Below are 20202 nucleotides of genomic sequence, written 5' to 3'. Positions count from 1 at the left end.
TACGAGATATTTAATGTACAAGCTATCTTTAACAAACCCAATAGAACCATTCATGTGAAATGCTTGTTTGCGACACATCTTGTGTGGGTTATCAATATATTTCATGGAGTACATGAATGCTTTTCTTGTGATTATGTGAGCTGCAATAGATATTAATTTACAATCTTTTGTCTAGGATGATCATCCAATAGATCTAAGGTCTAATTGGTGGAATTTTCTGTAACTTAGTCCTTCAGCAAACCCAATAGAACCAGTCATGTGAAATGTTTGTTTGTAAGATATCTTGTGTGGGTTATCAATAACTTTCATGGAGTACATGATTGCCTTTTTTAGGATTATGTGAGCTTCAATAGATATTAATTTAGAATCTTTTGTGTAGGATGTTTATCCAATAGATCTAAGATCCAATTGGTGGAATTTTCTGTAATTTAGTCATTTTCTAAAGTGGGAACCCAAATTTTATCATCTCCAAAGATCCATTTTCTTTGTTATTCATAATCTACAGACAGGGATGTATATGGCTTTCATAGATATATTTTCTTTTTTCTAGTTGTTTTACTAATGCTGACTAATACAATTCAATATTCAATGTATATGTAGATTATATTTTTAAATTAGGTTTGAACTAAGTCTTGTGGTCAGCTTTACCAAATACAAATTGATATATGAATGGTTTAAACTTCCTAGCCTCAACCCTACCATAGCAATTAACAATAGAAGATATCTGGAGATTTCAAGAATTATTGATATCAAGATTCATTTGTTTTCTTACTAATTTGTCGGTGGTTGCAACTGAAAGATCCCTCTTTAATGTATATAGGAGGCTCATCTGTCATGTGAGACTTAACCATATTTGCCATTTTCTTTAGAGAGTGGAAGTACTTGGATAATAAAATTGACTCATGGCATTTGTTGGAACAGTATGTATGGGTGCATAAATATATGGAGCTCTATTGAGTTGATGAGATTGAGGGCCCTTAAGTTTCTATTGTATTATCCTCCAAAATAAGCTAATTATATATTATCCTGTGGTTAAATTTATTTAATATTTTGATATTTAGACTTAAAAAATTTATATTGGAATATCTGGTTATGAAAGTGAAACATTTAGTTTCATTTATGTTAACATCATCGATTTTATTAATGAAAATTCGAAAACAATGGATAAGAAGATAATTTTAACATCATAATTATAATTTTGGTGGTGATGAATGATAATATCGTTAGGGGTCGTAGATGACTATTATGGATGAGGAGGGAGAGTAATGACGAGAGGTGAGACAAAAGGAGAGGAGGAAGAGGACGACATAAATATTGGTGCTCTACATTTACGTCGACATCGCTTGACAAATTGCATTGATGCCAACGTAGATGTAGAGCGGCGAAAGGATCGCTCGATATCTATATCAATGTCGACGCATATGAAGAGCAATGCTATCCTTCCTTGCATCATTGTCGATATTGATGTAGATGCAGAGCAATGTCGTTCTACATCTGCATTTACGTCAACGTTGATGTAGATGTCGAGCGATCTTTTTGTCGCTTTGTATCTGCATCGGTGTCAATGTAGTTATCGAGCAACATCGACGTAGATGTAGAGCGTTGACATTTGCATCGTCATCTTCCTCTTCTCTCTTTGTCTTACCTCTCGTTATCGTTCTTCCTCATTCGTAATAGCCACCTACAGCCCCCAACGACGTTATCGTCTGCCACCATCGAAAACATAACTAGGATGTTGAAATTATCTTTTTGCCTATTATTTTCATATTTCTGTCGATAAAATCAACGACGTTATGATAAAGAGTTAGATGTTTCACTTTTACGTTTATGGATCGAGATGCTAAGAAGGTTTAATTATAAGAGATAATATATAATTAGTCGTCCAAAAGTTTATATTAGCATTTCATGTATTCTTTTTTTTTATTTTCATCTAAGTACATATTTTTTTGGTTCAATACATTCTCTTTCCTCTCTCTCGCTCTCTCTCTCTCATAGCATTATTTCAATTGGCTGATGGATGAATGAATTTATTGCCCTCTAACAAAGAACATGAAACAAGTAGTCACCACAGAGCTTTTATACCATCTCCCCCACCACACTCGAAGGATGCCACTTCTTAAAGCACATCAAACACCACCTGACTCTCACTTTTGTTGATGCTACTAATTAGTTTGCATGTTAAACATCTCACAACAGTATAAACTTTATATTATGCAATCTTAATAAAAATTACCTTAGTATTTATCAAAAGAAAAGTAAGAATATCATGTGCCATGCTGATTGCCATATGAATTGTTGCTTAATACTATCCTCAACGTGATATGCATGATGGTTCATTGATTTCATTCAATTTTGTCGTTTCATCCATCTCATGTGACGCTACAATAATCACGTTATAAATGACAAATTGCCAAGTCTGTGATAAAGCCCATCAAACTTCAAGTCAAGCCATGTCTTCAACTTCTTCTTCTCCTCTTCAAAGTTACTTTGATCTTCTCTTCTTCCTTGTTTTGTTTCGTATTTGTGGTCACGGAGACATAGGCTGCTTCCTGAAGGCGCATGGTGGTTGCCATGTCGCATTGCACTTATCAAATCATCAGTCATACTGTTCCTAAAGCTTTCTTCCTAGTTATCATTGTACGGTGCTCGAACTGCTCACCGACACAGCTTTAACATCACATTTTAGAAGTGGCGATGAGAAGAACCCAGAAACCAATCCATCATCCACTAGTTCACGACCTAGGGTTTGTTCTGGCATGGAAACAATGCTGCAGGAGCTCATCAGAGTGACAGCAGAAGAACCACCAAAGCTCCGCTTTTTCACAGCTTCCTATATGTCACTGTGATACAAGTGCAAAGGGGTATGCAATTTAAAACTGGTGATTGTTCTTGTATGAAAAGAAAACTGCAGGATTGCAGATGTCAAACTGTCAAATCCTAGTTTTTCACATCTTTAGTGAATTTTCGAGAAAACAAAATCATCTTTAAATAATTTTGAGAGAGCATCATGAAAAAACTAATTTACCCCTACCTGTGTTAAACCCGTCGCTACCTCCACCAACGCCTCTCATTCTCTCTACATCGTTAGATATAGTCGCCTTTGTGAACCTCATCAAACTTATCTCACCCTCGCTAGAGGAATGAGGGGGTGTGGTGACGATGACCCTCGTCATCCTCACCCATGGCCCTTGTGCATAGGGGAGGGTTCGACATGGTTTATGGAAGCAACAGGAGCTCTTGCATGATGAAGGAGAGGGCATGACGATGACAACCCTTATCGCCCTTGCACGAGAAGTGAGAAGGCACGATGGTGACAACCCTCGTCGTCCTTGCTCATAGTCCTCGCACACAGGGGGAGGGTTTGATAGGATTGTCAGTGTCACCCACTGCACAAGAGCGGAGGTGACAATAAATCCAATCGAGCAAAGAGGAGGGAAGACAAGGGTGAATGTGACATAAGGACAGTGCAGGGCAATGATGCACTGCGAGCGAATACAACAAGAGCCAAAGACAAAATAATCATTCATGAAAAAAAGAATTCTATGAGAATTTCTCAAAAATATATATTTTTTCAAAAATTCTCTTTTATATATATATATATATATATATATATATATATATATATATATATATATATATATATATTCTGAATGATGTATAATGGTGTGGACAATCTGAGATTTCAAACTAACCTCAATTAGTTGAGGTTTAGTGCTTAGGACAAGTCAAACATAACCACACCATAAACTATCAGACTATCAACTGCAGTACACCAACTCCACAAGATCTCGGAAACTTGGATTACAAAACTGGTTAAAATAGACCTGAGAGTGGCAGTGCAACAACAGGTTAGCTGTCTGACTTGCTGTACTCACTCGAACACAAGAAATCTTGTGAAGAAACCATTAGGTTAAGTAACGAGAGGAGTGGTGGTTGAAGCCATGCATTCAAGCTTTAGATTCTTTGTCATTTAGATGTGATCAGACAATGAAGAATTCCCGAGGAGAACAATCACATGCCTGACAAGCTGAAAACCTTCTTGCCATTCCTTGTTATCAGATTTCAAGTACAGAACATTCTACTTTGCATATGATTCAGTGTTGGAAGCATGTGATGATACCTTGCAACACACTTTTTAACTTTGGTTGGAGGATCAATAATGCTGGCCATCATGTGCCATTAGATGACCCAACACTTGGATTACTTCTCCTTGCTCCCCCTTTCTTGTCACCCCCAGTCAATGTCATTTGGTCCCTTTCATCCCAAGGAAACATGAGGCAGTTTAGAGCTTCTCTCACTCCACAGAAAGATTAAAACCTGTGTGTGCTTTGCTTTGCTGTATCATTTGTTGAACATGATCACTGACAAATATTTGCATGAGAAGGATGAAATGGAAGAGGAAATATTACTTCTCCTTGCTCTACCTTTCTTGCCACCCCCAGTCAATGTCATTTGGTCCCTTTCATCCCAAGGAAACATGAGGCAGTTTGGAGCTTCTCTCACTCCACAGAAAGATTAACACCTGTGTGTGCTTTGCTTTGCTGTATCATTTGTTGAACATGATCACTGACAAATATTTGCATGAGAAGGATGAAATGGAAGAGGAAAGATTGAAGTGAGCTCCAAACAAGAAGGGACCATGGTTTGGTGATGGGGACTCCCCAACAACAAGAGGGGACCCATTGTGTAACCTAATCTTCTTCTTCTTCTTCTTTCTTTCATAGTGATTCCCATATGCAAACTTGTTCGGACCTTTGCAAGTCTACATCATGGAGGATTCCCTAAGCTTTCAAACTTGCACCTACCACATTTTCTTGTGTCAGCATCAAGAAATTAAGGCCCTACAGGTTCATTGGCTTCTATGTTTTGCTTAGGAAAATGATGATTGCCATTGTTCCATTCAATGCCTGCCAATAGGCCTCCACAAGTCCACTGGTAAAATATTTTATTTATAGAAGGAAAATAGTGATGGTTTGATCCTGTTTAAGTTGATGGATCTCATAGATTTTGCCATTTTGTATCAATATTTCTGCATATCTTTTTTAAAGCCATAACAATGACAGCATAAATGCAATCAATCTATAGAATCCACAACTTGTTGATGTTCAATCATAGAATTGACCAACTATTTGACCAAATTTCTCACTTCCTATACAAATTATCTACCTATAAATTGGTCAAAGATGACTATTATATGTTGTTCTACAAACTAGTTGATTAGACTCACTCTAAGCCTAACTCTCCATTGTTGAACTTAAATCATCCAGCCATGTATTGATCAAAGATGACTATTTTGTACTGTTCTACAATTTTTTTTTTTTATCAAACTCAATCCAAGTTTAATCCTCCATTTTTGGACTCAAATTATCTATTCATATATTAATATATGTTCCACAAACTTATTGATTAAATTTAATATTTTCTTCACATATTACATAATACGCTTGCTAAGCGGCATCATTACACGGTTGATAAATTGAACGTCTTCTATATCATTTAATATAATTAAAATATTTTTTGGCTATTATGATATCTCCTCTACATATATTATTATCATAATAATATTTAGTTATTAGATCACTTGTATAACAGAAGATGATTGTATAGTGATTCGAGGTCATGGTAGAATTTTCGGACCACTTAGAAGGGTATGTTGTCGACACAATAAACACGATTGAGATGCACCAATTGAGTATATGATATTATACGTAGAGGATTTCATAAAAAAACAAATAATATCGTTAAGAATAGAATGAATTTATAATAATTTTAAAATTATAAAAAAAATTAATATTTTTTTTTAAAGTATAAGAACCATAATACTATTAGCCTAAGATAATATTGAGTTGTTCATAGCAACTCAATTTAACTCTTCATTCTTGAATTTTCTTGTCTTTCTTGCCTTGGCAAATCAGACAATCTGGTCAAATCCACATGAAATGACACATCCTCCAACCTCAACACCAAAAGCCTTGGGGAACATAAAACAAAAGGTTTAAAGAAGCAGTACAACTGTCCCAATTTATTGTAGGGAGGAGGGAAAACAATTATTTAGTAGCAGAAAATTGTTTTTGCCTTTTCAGAAAGTGTTTTTGCTTTTGAGGGAGGGAGAGAGAGAGAGGGAGGGGATGTGGAATTGGAATTGGAATTGGGGAGGAGAAGGTTTATTGAGTTAGGTTTATTACTCTTTTATGTTTTCTTCTTCTTTTTGAACCAAATCAAATCACAGCGCACACAGCCATTTCTTTAAGAAAGCTCCGTTTCTTCTTCCCTCCCTCCCTCCCTCCGTCCCCATTTCGCCCTCCGTCGCTCTCCGAGGTTTTGGTTTTGATCCCTTCTTCGGAGGCTTATAGCGCCGCGGCGGTCGCGAGAGGTGGCGCGGGCGGCTGCGGAGGTCGGTAGTGGCCTGTGGCGGAGTGGCGTTTTCGAGGGCGTGCGGGTTGGTCGTGGGCGATTCGTCGAAGAAGGAGATGTTGGGGAGCCTTGGCCGCTCGAGATCTGCCGCGGGATGGAGCGGCCCGATCTATGATGTGCGGGGTTGATTTCGGCGCGCGGTTCGCGGATTGTTTGATCTGTGCAAGAGGGAGGAGAACGGGCTGCTCGTTGTTTCTTCGACGCCAGCGTCATGGCGACCACCAAGCGAGCGTACAAGCTACGTATCCTTCTTGTTGCTCACGTTCTGTTGAATCCAAGTTTTGTTTCCTGGGTTTTCTTTTTGGCTGGTGATAAGGAAAAGTCCTTTGGTATCAAGAAAAGCACCTTTTTCAGTTTTCTCAATTTTTGAATATTATTTAGCTTAACCTGTTTGGTCCAATGTCGGTTATTTGATCTGGTTAACTGGTTATAGTTTTGTAAAAGGCGTGATCTTTTGATCTTACTTGTCTTTAAGTTTTGGATCTCTGTAATCTTGCAATGAGATTTGCTAGTCTTGACAAGAGTGAACCTAGAGGAATTTGTAGCACATTCGTCCAATGTCAATTGCCTAAAGATTGGGAGGAGGACTTCGAGGGTTCTTGTCACCGGAGGAGAGGATCACAAGGTCAACCTTTGGGCTATTGGGAAGCCCAATGCCATATTGGTGAGTAAATCTTGTCTACTGTGCTGTGGTGATAGGTGTTCTTCTTCTGGTGGTCCGGTTGTAACTGTGTTGTGTAACTTTTTGATAATGTGCAGAGTCTGTCTGGCCATATCAGTGCAGTTGAATCAGTAAGTTTTGATTCGTCGGAGGTTTTGGTGGCTGCTGGTGCGGCTAGTGGCTCAATAAAATTGTGGGACTTGGAGGAGGCAAAGAGTAGGACTCCTTATTTTGTTTAAGCAGTATTTTGATGATCACAGAAAGAAAGCAAGCTGCTTCATATAGTTGGCTCCCTTTTTTTTGCTTTGTGCAGTCGTTCGCACTCTAACTGGGCACAGGTCAAATTGTATAGCTGTTGACTTTCACCCATTTGGCGAGTTCTTTGCTTCTGGGTCACTAGATACAAATCTAAAGATCTGGGATATCAGAAGAAAAGGATGCATCCATACATACAAAGGTCATACTCGAGGGGTTAATGCTATTAAGTTCACCCCTGATGGGCGGTGGGTTGTTTCTGGTGGGGAAGACAACATTGTGAAGGTTTTGTCTCTATTTCATTGTTTTTCATGTTTGATCGCTTTAATGAAATCATTTAGTTATACTTTCTTCGTGCCTGTTTCAAAATTTCTAATAAGGTGGTCAAGTTTGGTTTGCAGTAGATTATATCTCTGATTTTGGAGATATAATCGGAGCTATAATCTACTGCTGATTTGCAGTAGATTTGTTTGATTGCTGGACAAGTTTGATCCCTTTTTATTATTACAATTGATTTTATCTGTTTACATACACATAACCAGATTATACCGGATTCTAATGTACCTTGACTTCTAAACTCTTGTCAACAGCTTTGGGATCTTACTGCTGGAAAACTTTTACATGATTTCAAGTTCCATGAGGGTCAGATTCGGTGCATTGATTTTCATCCTCATGAGTTTCTACTGGCAACAGGTTAGCTTTAATTCCAAATATAACTATGAAGAAACTGCAGAATTTTGAACATGTATTGTACGTAAAACAATATTCAAATGAGTTTAAGCTGGAACACTTGGCAAATGGTTTGATTATTCTATCCCTTCAACTTCTTTCATTCTTCATCACAGAGTGTACTGAAATGCAAATATAAGTTATGTGCTGCCAAACCTATTTTTCTACCATAATAATAATTAGCTTTGAATTACATTATGCCTCTACTTTCTTAATTGTCCCTTTGAAATTGGAGCTTCATAATCTGATGTTGTTTGCTAAGACTTATTTGATGATCATTGAGTTGACTTGCAATTTGTTCTTTCAATGGTTGCAAGAGATTCCTGTAGTCGACTCCAAATGGTTGGGACTTACGGCTTTGTTGATGTTGTTGTATTGATGTGGACAGTATTTGTGATTTTGTGTGATCTTGATTTAGATGTTTTGGAAGAAATGGGTCTTCAAACATATTGTGTGAGCTTTCAATGGCTTATTTTCTCTGATTTTGTGGCTTTTCACAAAACTGTGAATCTTGTTTTGGTTGGATGGCTTGTTCTTGTTGTCAGCTCTGATTTTGGTGCTTCTGGCTAATCGATGTTAGCGAAGAAAAAACTTTGTGATGGATCAGATAAGAGGTCTTTGGAGCTTTCTCATTTGGTACCTCTGCACTTTTCTATGATCTCCCAACTTCCAATAATGATAACTTTTTTTCTCTTTTCTGCTCTTCCTTATAACTAGCTTTAAAACCTCTATTTGCTTTTGCAAATACCTAATACGGCTCTGTATTCAACATAGGGTAAGCTAATGCTGTATTTTGATAAGGAATCTCCCACCAATTGAGATCATCATGTGCCTTCTTGCATTCAATGAAAATATTGGGTACATTAAAGAAAAAAAATAAAGACTGTTAAACCTCATGTCAGTTAGTACAACTAATGGAAAAATAAATAAATATTGAAGACATGAAAAAAATGAAGACTTTCAGTTATTGATATAAATTCATTACAGCTGTAACTGAAAATTTATGGCTATTGGAGGGGTAAGTTTAGATCTGATCAATTGGTCCTCAATTAGGTATGGAAGTTAGCAAAAGAAAGTTGCACTAATTGAGACCAAAAACTTTGTGATTTCTGTTGGAATGGGTCAATCTAATATTGGAGAATAGGTGATATAAAGTACTGTACAGATTCTGCAGTATACTTACTGTACCATCTGTAAGGAAAACAAGAAGTAAACTGTAAACGAAAAGTAATAGACTAATGGAGATAAAAGATGCAGAAAAAGAAGATCACAGGAAGTAAAAAGCTTTCACTCCATGGAACCGCTATACAATGCTCCTTTCTAGCTGTATGCCTCTATAATAGAGTAACTCAGAACTTGTCCCAGAAAATCTTAGATACTATCAGACTTTTTTTTTCACACTGGTCTAATACCAAATAATGCCTTATTAACGCCAAAAATACCATGTATTGTTATTCTATACTTAAAATTGTCTCCAGGAAACCTAAAACTGATTAAATTTATAATTCATAGCTGGATCTTTTTTGTTCATGAGTTGGTAAAGTTCAATAAGGGCTGGTAACTCAAAAACAGGGCTCTAAGTTGAATATCTCCTTGGTTTTCTGTTTCTGTTTCATTGGAAAAGAAACAGTAAAGGAAGCATGAGCCCAAATGGTTTGTTCAGGGTTACTTTTTTCAATAGCTTTAGCATCCTTGTTTATATGTTTTAGTTGGTTGAGTTATAAATCAATTTTTACTTGGTTCTTACCAATGCATTCATAAAGTTGTAATAAGGATTTTGTACATTATTGCCTTGTCTACGCATCAACATGTGTTTTGCCAAGTGTGCAATTAAGAATATCACCAGAATTTTACATTTGAGAAAAGGTTTGAAAAGTAGGAAAAGGTAGCTGTGAGAATTAATTTAAATCGATATTCATTTGAGAATAGAAAAATATTGAAAGTAAGATATTAATATGGAAAAAAGAGTAAAGTAGGGGGATAAACTTTGTAGTTTTTGGAGTTCTTTCTGAAGTAGTTTTGAATGATTGTGTTTTAAATTCTAAGATTTAAGAATAGTTGAGCATTTTTAATTGATTAAGTATTAATTTGGCTTTAGAGGATTAATTGGAGAATCACTTGATGAAGGAAAAACACATGATTAACTTAGTTTTTTTTTTTTTATAATTTAGAAATATTGTTGTGATGCTTTAGATTTTGCATTGACTTGAAATTGAAAAGGGCCTTTAGCTGAGTGGCAGTAAGGGAGAAAGAAACCATGTGTTGCGTGGTTACATGATGAATGAAATATTTCATGTTTTAGTATGATTTTCTCTTCATGTGTGATATATTAGATTCAGTGAGTTTCTGATATTCTAAATGTCCTTGTGAATTTGCTTGGAATAATTGACAAATTCGCTGCTACAAGGTTAATCTCACTCCACATAAGTTGTTTGGGCTAGCAGGTTGGCATGTTGTGAACATTAATATATTGCATTTTTGTAAATTTTTTTAGAAATTAGTCGTATACTGCAGAGTATAGGCTTTCTTTTTTCTTGTTTTGCCAGCTAAGTGCTACCTATCATGGTTTTTGAGATTATTGTCTGTATACATACCTTATGTAGTTTATGACAATCACTTTTGCAGATTTTGTTGATTCTTGCTTTCTTTTTTTTTCTCATGTGCCGATTGTATACTTTTCTACAATTTGCTAACACTTCTTATGCTCATGGATGAAAGATTGCATGATATAATTCAAGTTAGAATTGAATTATAAGTATATTGTTGTTATTGTCTATGCTTTCAGTTGTCTGAATATTAAATGATTATTTTATAGGTTCGGCTGATAGAACTGTTAAGTTCTGGGATCTTGAAACTTTCGAGTTAATAGGGTCTGCTGGACTTGAGGTATTCTTTAAGTTCATTTCATTGAAACTGTCTTGTGTTCCCCCCCCTAAATTGTTTGGTTGATATCCCATATTATTTAAAACTGTCTACTTTTCTTGTAATTAGGCCTCATCTGATATGTACTCAAGGTGTGTAATATGGATATTCACATTGTCAATTATTTAAATAGGTTTTACCTCTTAGGGATGCAATGATGGACAGGGAGTTTTGAGATGTCAGGGCTATTTGTTGACTGAGTAGAAAAAAGCCGATCAAGTACACGGCTTGGTTTGAACTTGTTTGCCTGGAAAATAAGGCAACATTTAGCTTGATTTGTTATACAACAGGCTTGCTAGAACGTGGGATTGGCATGCCTTCTTACTCATGGGTGACTCTGAAGAGGCTGGTTCTAGCTCAATTGTGCTTGAGCATTTTCCCAAATAGCCGAGTGTAGGCTATACTTTTGCTAGTCCACCTCAGAATTTCCACCAACACATGTAGTAGCAAGATTCCCTCTTTGTGGTAGTCACTCTTGCATTACTTAGATGTCTTCTACAAACCATTATTTTTTTAACATTTTCTTATATATGTGTCTTGAGAACAAGCCTTATCATCAAGGTAAGGTTGCTTGACCTGGGTAAATAGGATCTGGGTCATGAAAATAGTTTTTTGTTTTTTTTTTCTAGAGGCAACACTGTATATATTGAGCCTCCTAGGCCCTGTTTCTTTTTTTTAATAAAAGGTAAGTGATGAAGGTGGGATTCGAGTTCAGGCCCTGTAAATATTTTTTTAATAAAGGGTAAGTGATGAAGGCGGGATTCGAGCCCAGGCCCTCTTGCACTGACACGTATGTTGTTCATTGGACTGCTAGGTTTCGAAGCTGCTTACAAATTATGATGATATTTTATTAATTGTTTCTGTTTTCTTTAATAGCCTTCTCTTTTCTACTCTATCCAAAGGTTCTGATGCTAGTTATAAATTATAACAGACATCTTATTAATTGTTTCCACATTCCATGCTAGCCATCTCTTTTTGGCTCTAACCTGTTGTCGTTTAACCAACCGATACCCTGTGTGTATCTGCAAACCACTTGGTTAGCTATTACGTTTGTGTGCCATGTTCTATACAGTTTTCAATCTTTACTTTGTTCAATAAGCTGCTTATTAAATAAGTTTGACTCCAGACTTCTGGTGTGCGTTCTATGACATTTAATCCTGATGGGAGAACTTTGCTTTGTGGATTGCATGAAAGTTTGAAGGTAAATTCAATTGCTTCATTTTTTTCATTAAAGGATATATGGATGCTAACCTTGGTTGTATCCAGGTTTTTTCTTGGGAACCAATAAAATGCCATGATGCTGTGGATGTGGGATGGTCTAGATTATCAGATATGAATATCCATGAGGGAAAACTTCTTGGGTGTTCTTACAATCAAAGCTGTGTTGGCGTGTGGGTTGTGGACCTCTCTGTGTGTTCTAACTCCTCTCACACTTAATTTTCAAGTTGTTTATCCTTTTTGTATAAGTATTGAATAATGTATATGATTTTATATAATTTGACACCGGTAACTCGACACCATGAATTACAGCGCATCGAGCCATATGCAATTGCTAGTGCTGCTAATCTAAACGGTCACTCAGAACCTAAGTCTGCATCAAGTGGTAGTGTGTCTATGCAAGCTGATAATAATATAAAGTCTAGTATGGGGAGGCTATCAAGTTCAGAGCCAAATGCTAAAGAGACAAAACCAGTAGCATGTAGGTTACTGATCTTTCTTTCTTTTAGTCACCTTAAATTGTACAGCTCCCTTCCTGAATATGTTTGAAGCACTAGAAAATACAAAGAATTTACAATTTTCTTATGCTATAAAGTTTAATCAACCGCAGATGTCCCTGGTACTCCTCAAAGGATTGCAACAAGTGGTGGCACAAAAACAACTACTACAGCACCAGCCCCAGCACCAGCACTGGCACCTGTTGCTACTACCGTAAAAAGAAGTGCATCAAAAGCTCAGGCTACAACTAATCTTCCAACCATAAAAAAATCTGATATAATACCTGTCATTGTCCCTAGAACTAGCCCCAGATTGGAGCTGTCCGCTGATTCTACTAATGATGGGATTGGAAGAACAATACCATGTGATATCCAATCAAAATCTGCTAATTTTCGGAAAGTATCTAACATCAACGAAACTTCAGAAAGGGCAGATATGTCAGTTCAGTCTGGGTTTGTGGGCAGTAGAACCACTGAACAAAATGAACTCATGGACCAAACTGCTATTTCTTCTGGCAACTCTGTAACTCAGCGAGTGACTGGTGGAGAAACTAACCTGGATGATGTTAAATGTGTTACGACAGGGAGGCCAGGAGCAAATCTATTCAGAGAATCAAGTGCAAATTATGATCATGAAAATCGTAAGTGTCGGTCCATAAATTTGTAGTTTCCTGTTTCAAGAAGCTTTAATTTTTAGTCTTAATATGCTACACTGGATATCTTATATTGTCAAGTTTCTACTGCATAATCTTTTTTGCTTGATTTCTTGTTTTTCTCAAGTTCTGTTGTCCCTTGATGGATGTTGCAAATTCTCATATATTCTAATACAACACGCAGAATTTATGTTCCTTTTCTCCCCTGGATATGTGATAATTATTGAAATAACACTCCTCTATTCAAGGACTAATATGAGAGCATGGAGGTAAGTACCGAAGGACAATTGTGGCAAAGAAATACTAGCATTTGTATAGAGGTATGGTGAAAGCACGGTGCTTAAGAAGTGTAAACCTTGCCAGACTTAAATTTTGCTCAAGACAGGTCTAGGCACATTTGATATTAGAAGTGTATTCGGTAACATTTGGCTCATTTGATATAAACTAACTGAACAGTTATTTTTTGGACTATGTGACCCAAACCAAACCAAGCACATATGGTTAATCCATAAGATATAATTATCCAAACCTAAAAGAGTATGATCAGCTTAAGTTAGTGGGATTCTTTCTTATGAAAAATGTTGTACTCTCGAGAAAAGAAACAAAAATAGATGTCCATATGAATGTTGATGAGTCTTGGGTGTGTGTAACTCAACCAATCCAGGAATCTAGTTGACTTAGATTATTCTGTTACATTTCAATCTTTTCGGTGTATTTACAAAATATTCTGCTGGAGGTTTTGGTCTCTGTTTCATCCATTAATTATCTTTTATTTGATTATGAGCAGCAAGAGGCCCTCATTTTGCTATATACTGACATTTCACTGTACTACAATGAATCGGTATTTTTACTGAATTCATTTTGAGTAAATTGGTTATTTCAGATGGCATTTACAATAGTTATTTTGTTATATCTTAGATAACATTAGAATCCATAAGCCAAAGGAAGCATGCTCTTTTGATATTCCAAAAGGAGGTATATATTTCCTGCTTATTTTAAATCATGTTTTAGATGGTAACGTTTGTGTACTATCTAATTTTCTCATCACTTGTAGGAAGAACAAGGTCACTTGTTGCAACCTGGGAAAGGAGGGAACATTCTCCAAGTTATGATCAGCCAAGATTAAGCAATTCCTCTGAGACCGGCGCTACTTCTAGCTCTCCATATTCTTTGGTAAAATTTCGACTTGACCTGTTTTTATAATGGCAAAGTGTTCATCATGCATCTAAACTTCTTAAATCTTGTATCAGCTGGTTTCTGCAGGTAGTAACTCTGCTATTCTTCAGGGAAAACCTAAATGTGTTTTCGTTCATGAATCACATAGTATTTTTTAGGATTTTTATCCTTTAACTTGAGCACATTTGCTTTATCCTTGTGAAAGTTCCTATTTGGGGGGTTAATGATCCAAAACGAGGCTTATTTGTGCTGTTTCTGAAGTACTTCAATGATATGCTGCTTTATAATTCATCCTTTTACTTTCTTTATTATTTCCAGAAATTTCAACATAAATTGTTCTGTATTTACATGTCTACTGTTCTACTCATCTCTTTTTTTTTCTTTTCTAAAAATGACTTGATTAAGTTTTGTGTTGATTGTATCGAACAGAGAGGTCGCAATCAATTTGCTGAAAAGGAAACTGTACCTGCTTCTGATGAGGATGCTATTGCTGTTTTACTGGGAAAACACGACCAATTCTTAAACCTGGCACAGTCTCGATTGATCAAATTACAGGTAAAATTTGTCTTGTCACTTATGATTGAAACAAATACAGTTCATCTGTATGTAATAGAATGCCTTACGTTGAATGTTTATTTGATTACAATTTCTCATGGATTGCTTAAGAAATTTATGGACTTTTGGTTGTCACTTTCATATAAACATTGTTGAATGATATAAAAGTTCTGAGGAGGTTTCAATCAAAACAAGCTCGATCACCACACTTTATTAAGAATAAATAGCTTAACAGGCCATTGGCATGTCTATCATCAGCACAACCACCATGGTCACTCACCCATTTGTGAGTTAATTAGGTACATTTGTCATGAATAACTAGAACTGGTTGAGTTGACTGTTAATCAAAACATATATAAAGCAAACCAGGCCATGCCCTCTAAATCCAATGGTCAGACTCACACTTTTATTGCCTTAATAAAACAAGGTGAGGGATGACAATTGCACAAGGAATATGGACGGACCGCTCTATTTTGTTGTATCAGTGATGATAATCTGAGACGTGGATAATGTGTTGTCTTCATACTTCTAGTCTATGCTTTAAATATTTAATAGATACATCTGATATTACACGAAACCTGTACAGAAAAGTCTGAATCCTACTAAAGCAAATTAGCTAACAGTATGCTTGTGCTCATGGATTGGCAATCCACCATGAATACCATAGGCTGTTATCTGAATTACTTGTGACCTTCATCTGCTTCCCAGGGATTATGAAACCTGAAACTAACAATTCCAAAGTTGAACTTTCAGCGATGAGCTTTTATGTAAAATTGTTTTGCTTAAAATGATTTGTGTCTTGGGATTCCGTAGAGCAGGCTGTACATGATAATGAATTGGGCTCCAACCAAATAATACAATAACTTCTGTGAATTTGAGGCATCTGTCCCCATAAGCAAGTCCCTATTTATCCCATAAGAAACAGTCAGGAACATCAATCAGCACCCATGGAATTTGCATTCTGCTGTTCCAGAAGTTTGTTCTTCGGCCAACTCACTTGAAATAGTTTGCTTTGCTCATGCTTAGTGGTTATATGAATTAGTAAAGTTGTGGATGCACTTGTCAGCTGCCATATGTATCTTGATGGCTTGTGAAGCCCAAATGCCTTGAGATAATCATGCATCAATGTCCATTTTGTTCTTTTATAGTTTCACATTCCAATTGTATCAGGGTCTTGCTTGTTCATATAAATTCATGGTACATCCTCTTTATGTTTTATTGCTTATCCAGTCATGTTTGACTTTGGGAATTAGGTATTAAATGCAATGAAACAGTTGTGTTCCCTGACATCAGAAGTTCAATTGATTGCATGCATTGTTGATTCAACACCTCAGCTCCTTTTTGCTCTTCTCTTATGCTAAATTAAGTAAATATTATTGCTTCCCTGTTTTTGCAGTGTGAAACATTAGAGGATAAATGCATAGAAAATTTCTTGGATTTGCTGACAGTTATGTCAATTTAACACCACCAATTTGTGCAATGATTTTTCATTTCTTTAAATGTCATAATTTCCTCTCCAATTATGCTATTTAAAGATTTAGGAACTTATTGGCATTGTTTTAAACATGTGTATGGTGTCTATGCTTTTTGTATAATTTGCAGGTAGTTTGCCAACTTTGGGAAAGAAATGATGTCAAGGGTGTCATTGATACAATTGAGAAGATGTCCGATCATGCTGTGAGACATAAACACAGTTGCCTTTTCAGATAACAAAGATCTTCTCTAACTTATGTAATGAAATAATGCAGGTCTGTGCTGATGTATTGAGTTCTCTGAAGGATAAAAGTGAAATCATTACTCTGGATATATGCGCATCTCTACTGCCACTCCTCACTGGCCTTCTTGAAAGTAAGATAGATAGGTATGCTTCCATCAGTCTCTTGCATGGTTGTCTAGCTTGAGATAGCTTATTCTCTTGTTTGTATACCCAGTAGTCTTAGCATTATGTTATCTGGGAGCCATTTCAGTGTTTAATTACCTGGTTTTTTATTATATTCTACTTAAGGTATCCTGCCTTAAATTTGGTTGAGTCCCAAGGCACCCTAGTACATCTGCAACCTTGGTTAAGTTGATGCCGGTATCGCTTACAGGCCGGTACCAGTTGGTAATGTCGATAATTTATTCCTTGATTTCATGCTGGTTTTGTTGACTGATTCCATGCTGTATTTAATTTATACTCATTTGCTTTCTTAGCCTTGTCTTCTCTACTATGTATTGTTTTTCAAATTTTATATTTTATTTTCCTTTTTTTCCCTGTTTTATATATAGAATTATGGGGCTTATTTGATAAAAGGTAAGCATTTATAAGATTTTATAATTATCTTTTTAGCCTTCCATTTTTTAAAGTCTTTGTCGCAGATCCTAACTCGATACACTTGGATGGTAAGAGTAGATGTTTATGACTTGTCCATGCCGAAGTAAAATGTTCTGATCACTTATCTTCAGTTACTTGTTCATTAACTTTCGGATTACTTGGTCTGGCTGAGAATGTACCCTATCTTATTCGCTCTCCATTGTAGGCATTTAAGTGTTTCCTTGGAAATGTTGCTGAAGCTAGTCAAAATATTTGTTCCTGTAATCCGTTCAACATTGTCGGCAGGTCCATCTGTTGGTGTTGACCTTCAAGCAGAGCAGAGGTTTTCCTTTGGTGTTTATGTTTGTTTGAATTTACAAACTTCTAGTCTTCCATCACCGATCGCTAGTGATATGATTCTACAACAATTTTCTCTATCCATGGCAGGCTGGAACGTTGCAATTTGTGCTTCATTGAACTGGAGAAGATCAAGAATAGTATTTCTTCCCTTATAAGGTGATCTATAAACTCGCTATTTTATGTCTGTTGCCATCTAAAGAAAGACTTGACTACTTCTGAAATGTCAAACACTGTTTGGATAAAAAAATAAAAAAAAACTCAAGCTGCATGCCAATGACCTAATACTTGTTAAGTGACACAATGGTAACATATTCTTTAGGATTCCTTGTCATCTTTTTTCAGTAACATTAGATCTCCCATCTGTAAAATGTTATCTAAAAGGCATTTTACTTGAGACATTTTGGATTTTACCTTTTAACAGAAGAGGAGGGTCCATCGGAAAGGCTGCACAGGAACTGAATCTTGCTCTCCAGGAAGTGTTATGACTCACATATACATACACATGTACAGTGGATTTGCCATTCTTTATATCCTTTGCCTCCCCATTGGAAGCTGATTGTTCAATTGTTTATTGGGGACCTTCCCAGATATGGATGCTGAAGCTAAACACTACAAAAATTTGCTTATATCCTGTAAGCATTCTAACTGTGTTCTGACATCTACGGAACTAGCGGAGTCCATTCTGCAACATATGAGGAGTATATATGTATGACAGTGATAGAACATATTGTTCTGCATTGCTTGGAGAGTATCAATTGGAAAGAGTGGAAGGTTTGCTATCCTCTCCAAAAGTTGGCTGCATGGTGTCTGTCCTTTTTCGCTACATGACAAATTTGGCCCTAGTAAAAGTTTTTATTTGCATAGGATTGGATAATGTTGCCCAGGCCATCGATTTGTTTTGGTGAAGAGGCTGGGGACAACATTTTTTTCTTTGTACCATGTTCTTGTATCACAAGTTGAGTAATGGAAAAAAAAGGGGGGAAAACTTCACCAAAAATTTCGAAGCAGAGAGCTCAGTCCCTCTATCATGTGGTTGCCAAAGTGATGAAGGATAAAGGTGTCCACCGACATTGCCGCTGCATTTTGCCGGTCTGCAAGGTTTGTTCTTCTTCCGATGCATGCTTGTTGAACTTGTTCCAGGGAAAATGTAAACCGTGTTATCGGAAGTTTTACCACAGAACAAGTGAAAATGCTGTTCTTAATGATCTCTATTGTTTTTAATTCTTTGATAGCAATAACGTCAAAAATAACTGTAGTCGACAAGACAACAAATTGCTTCCTTCCAAGTAATGGATATGTCCTTTGATGTGCCTTCATATTGATATTTGATGTTGATTGTGATGGATATGTACTTTGCTTGTTCATTTGCGCTTTCATATTAGATATTTGATAGCAAACTTTAGTCTTACACTCATTTTATATATTGTTGCAGTGGCATCTCCTTTGCAGTATTTATTTCAGGTATATGCAATGTAGACTCCAAAATTGCATGATATCAAATACAAAGACTGCCAACAAATCATCCTAATGTTACTTGTTGCATGCATTCACAAATGGGATTCCATTAACCTATGCAAACATTGTCTGCTGTGACACAACAATGAAAGCATTGTGTAGTAGCCCACCAAACAAATCATCTATCTATCAATGAAAACCCCAATAGTCTTAATGGCCTACCAAGCTTAACCACTTCACATTAAATGCATACAGCCATGGCATATCCTTGTTTTGGGCTTCAACTCCTCTTAACTCCTGGATGAGCTTTGGTGTCGGTGACCGCTCAGTCTTGTACTGTGAAACAGAAAGGGAGAAGAGGTCACCGGTCTTGTGCCGTGAAAGAGGAAGGAAGAAGAAAGGTTGCATTATAAGAGGATGTGGTCCAGTTAGGAAGAAAGGGAAAGGGAACAACAGATGGGTTTTAATAGTGGCCCTCTACTTAGTTGAGTGATTTGTCGGTTTCGAATCGAAAATAGTATTTGAGTGGTTCGATTCTTAGGTTTTCGAAATCGAAACCGATGGTTAAGTTCTAGTTCGATCGACCGAAGTATCAAAACGATCAATTCCGGAATTATGACTACTCACATCAATAGATAATATTATATCTTAGTTGTAAAATTTACATAATTTAAGAACATATATATCCTTTCAAAGTTAAAAAAAAAAGGGCAAATATTTAGATATTCATATATGTTTGTTTCTTTTAATATTTAATATTGCTTTAGGTGTCAACCATACAATAAACTCAAGTCAATCGCTACTAACTGTAGTTACTAATTAGTTTGGAAAAAGTATTATCTAATCCATTAATTGCATCGATTCTACACGCAATCAACTTAGCTTTCTATCAAACTTAGTAGAGCCAATTGCCATGGGAGCCACATAAAACATGTAGCCATAGTTCTTTCTCTCGTCTTCCTGTGGATTACAAGTGTAGTCGTACCACTTCTGATGCCCACCTTGTTCTACTTC

The 20202-nt window shown here is 36.4% G+C and overlaps 1 protein-coding gene across 3 annotated transcripts; it reads left to right on the top strand.

Annotated features, from left to right (window-relative positions):
• Window positions 1-6114: 6114 nt before the first annotated feature.
• Window positions 6115-19055, top strand: LOC103978677 (katanin p80 WD40 repeat-containing subunit B1 homolog KTN80.4). 3 transcript variants are annotated; one of them, XM_018824082.2, is made up of 19 exons: window positions 6115-6656; window positions 6948-7078; window positions 7174-7291; window positions 7389-7615; window positions 7921-8023; window positions 10875-10945; window positions 12108-12182; window positions 12248-12391; window positions 12512-12680; window positions 12810-13337; window positions 14268-14324; window positions 14404-14522; window positions 14955-15080; window positions 16683-16757; window positions 16829-16941; window positions 17600-17716; window positions 17821-17889; window positions 18155-18237; window positions 18321-19055. In XM_018824082.2, the coding sequence occupies exons 1-18, from the start codon at window positions 6626-6628 to the stop codon at window positions 18216-18218; spliced, it is 2337 nt and encodes a 778-aa protein (XP_018679627.2). In that variant the 5' UTR covers window positions 6115-6625; the 3' UTR covers window positions 18219-18237; window positions 18321-19055. The 3 variants fall into 3 exon arrangements, with proteins under 3 accessions (XP_018679627.2, XP_065000616.1, XP_009392835.2); XM_065144544.1 differs by having other exon boundaries at window positions 18155-19055; XM_009394560.3 differs by lacking the exon at window positions 14268-14324 and having other exon boundaries at window positions 6116-6656; window positions 18155-19055.
• The last annotated feature ends 1147 nt before the right edge of the window (window positions 19056-20202 follow it).

This window comes from Musa acuminata, chromosome BXJ3-3 (genome assembly GCF_036884655.1).
Source record: "Musa acuminata AAA Group cultivar baxijiao chromosome BXJ3-3, Cavendish_Baxijiao_AAA, whole genome shotgun sequence".
Taxonomy (NCBI): Eukaryota; Viridiplantae; Streptophyta; class Magnoliopsida; order Zingiberales; family Musaceae; genus Musa; species Musa acuminata.
The sequence above is the reverse complement of the archived record's forward strand: the minus strand, read 5'-3'. Positions and strand labels throughout refer to the sequence as shown.

Coding starts and splice junctions, on each gene's coding strand:
- LOC103978677 (XM_018824082.2), top strand. CDS start 6,626: ATGGCGACCACCAAGCGAGCGTACAAGCTAC. Junction 15,081..16,682: donor CTCGATTGATCAAATTACAG/GTAAAATTTGTC, acceptor TATAATTTGCAG/GTAGTTTGCCAACTTTGGGA. Junction 17,717..17,820: donor GACCTTCAAGCAGAGCAGAG/GTTTTCCTTTGG, acceptor TATCCATGGCAG/GCTGGAACGTTGCAATTTGT.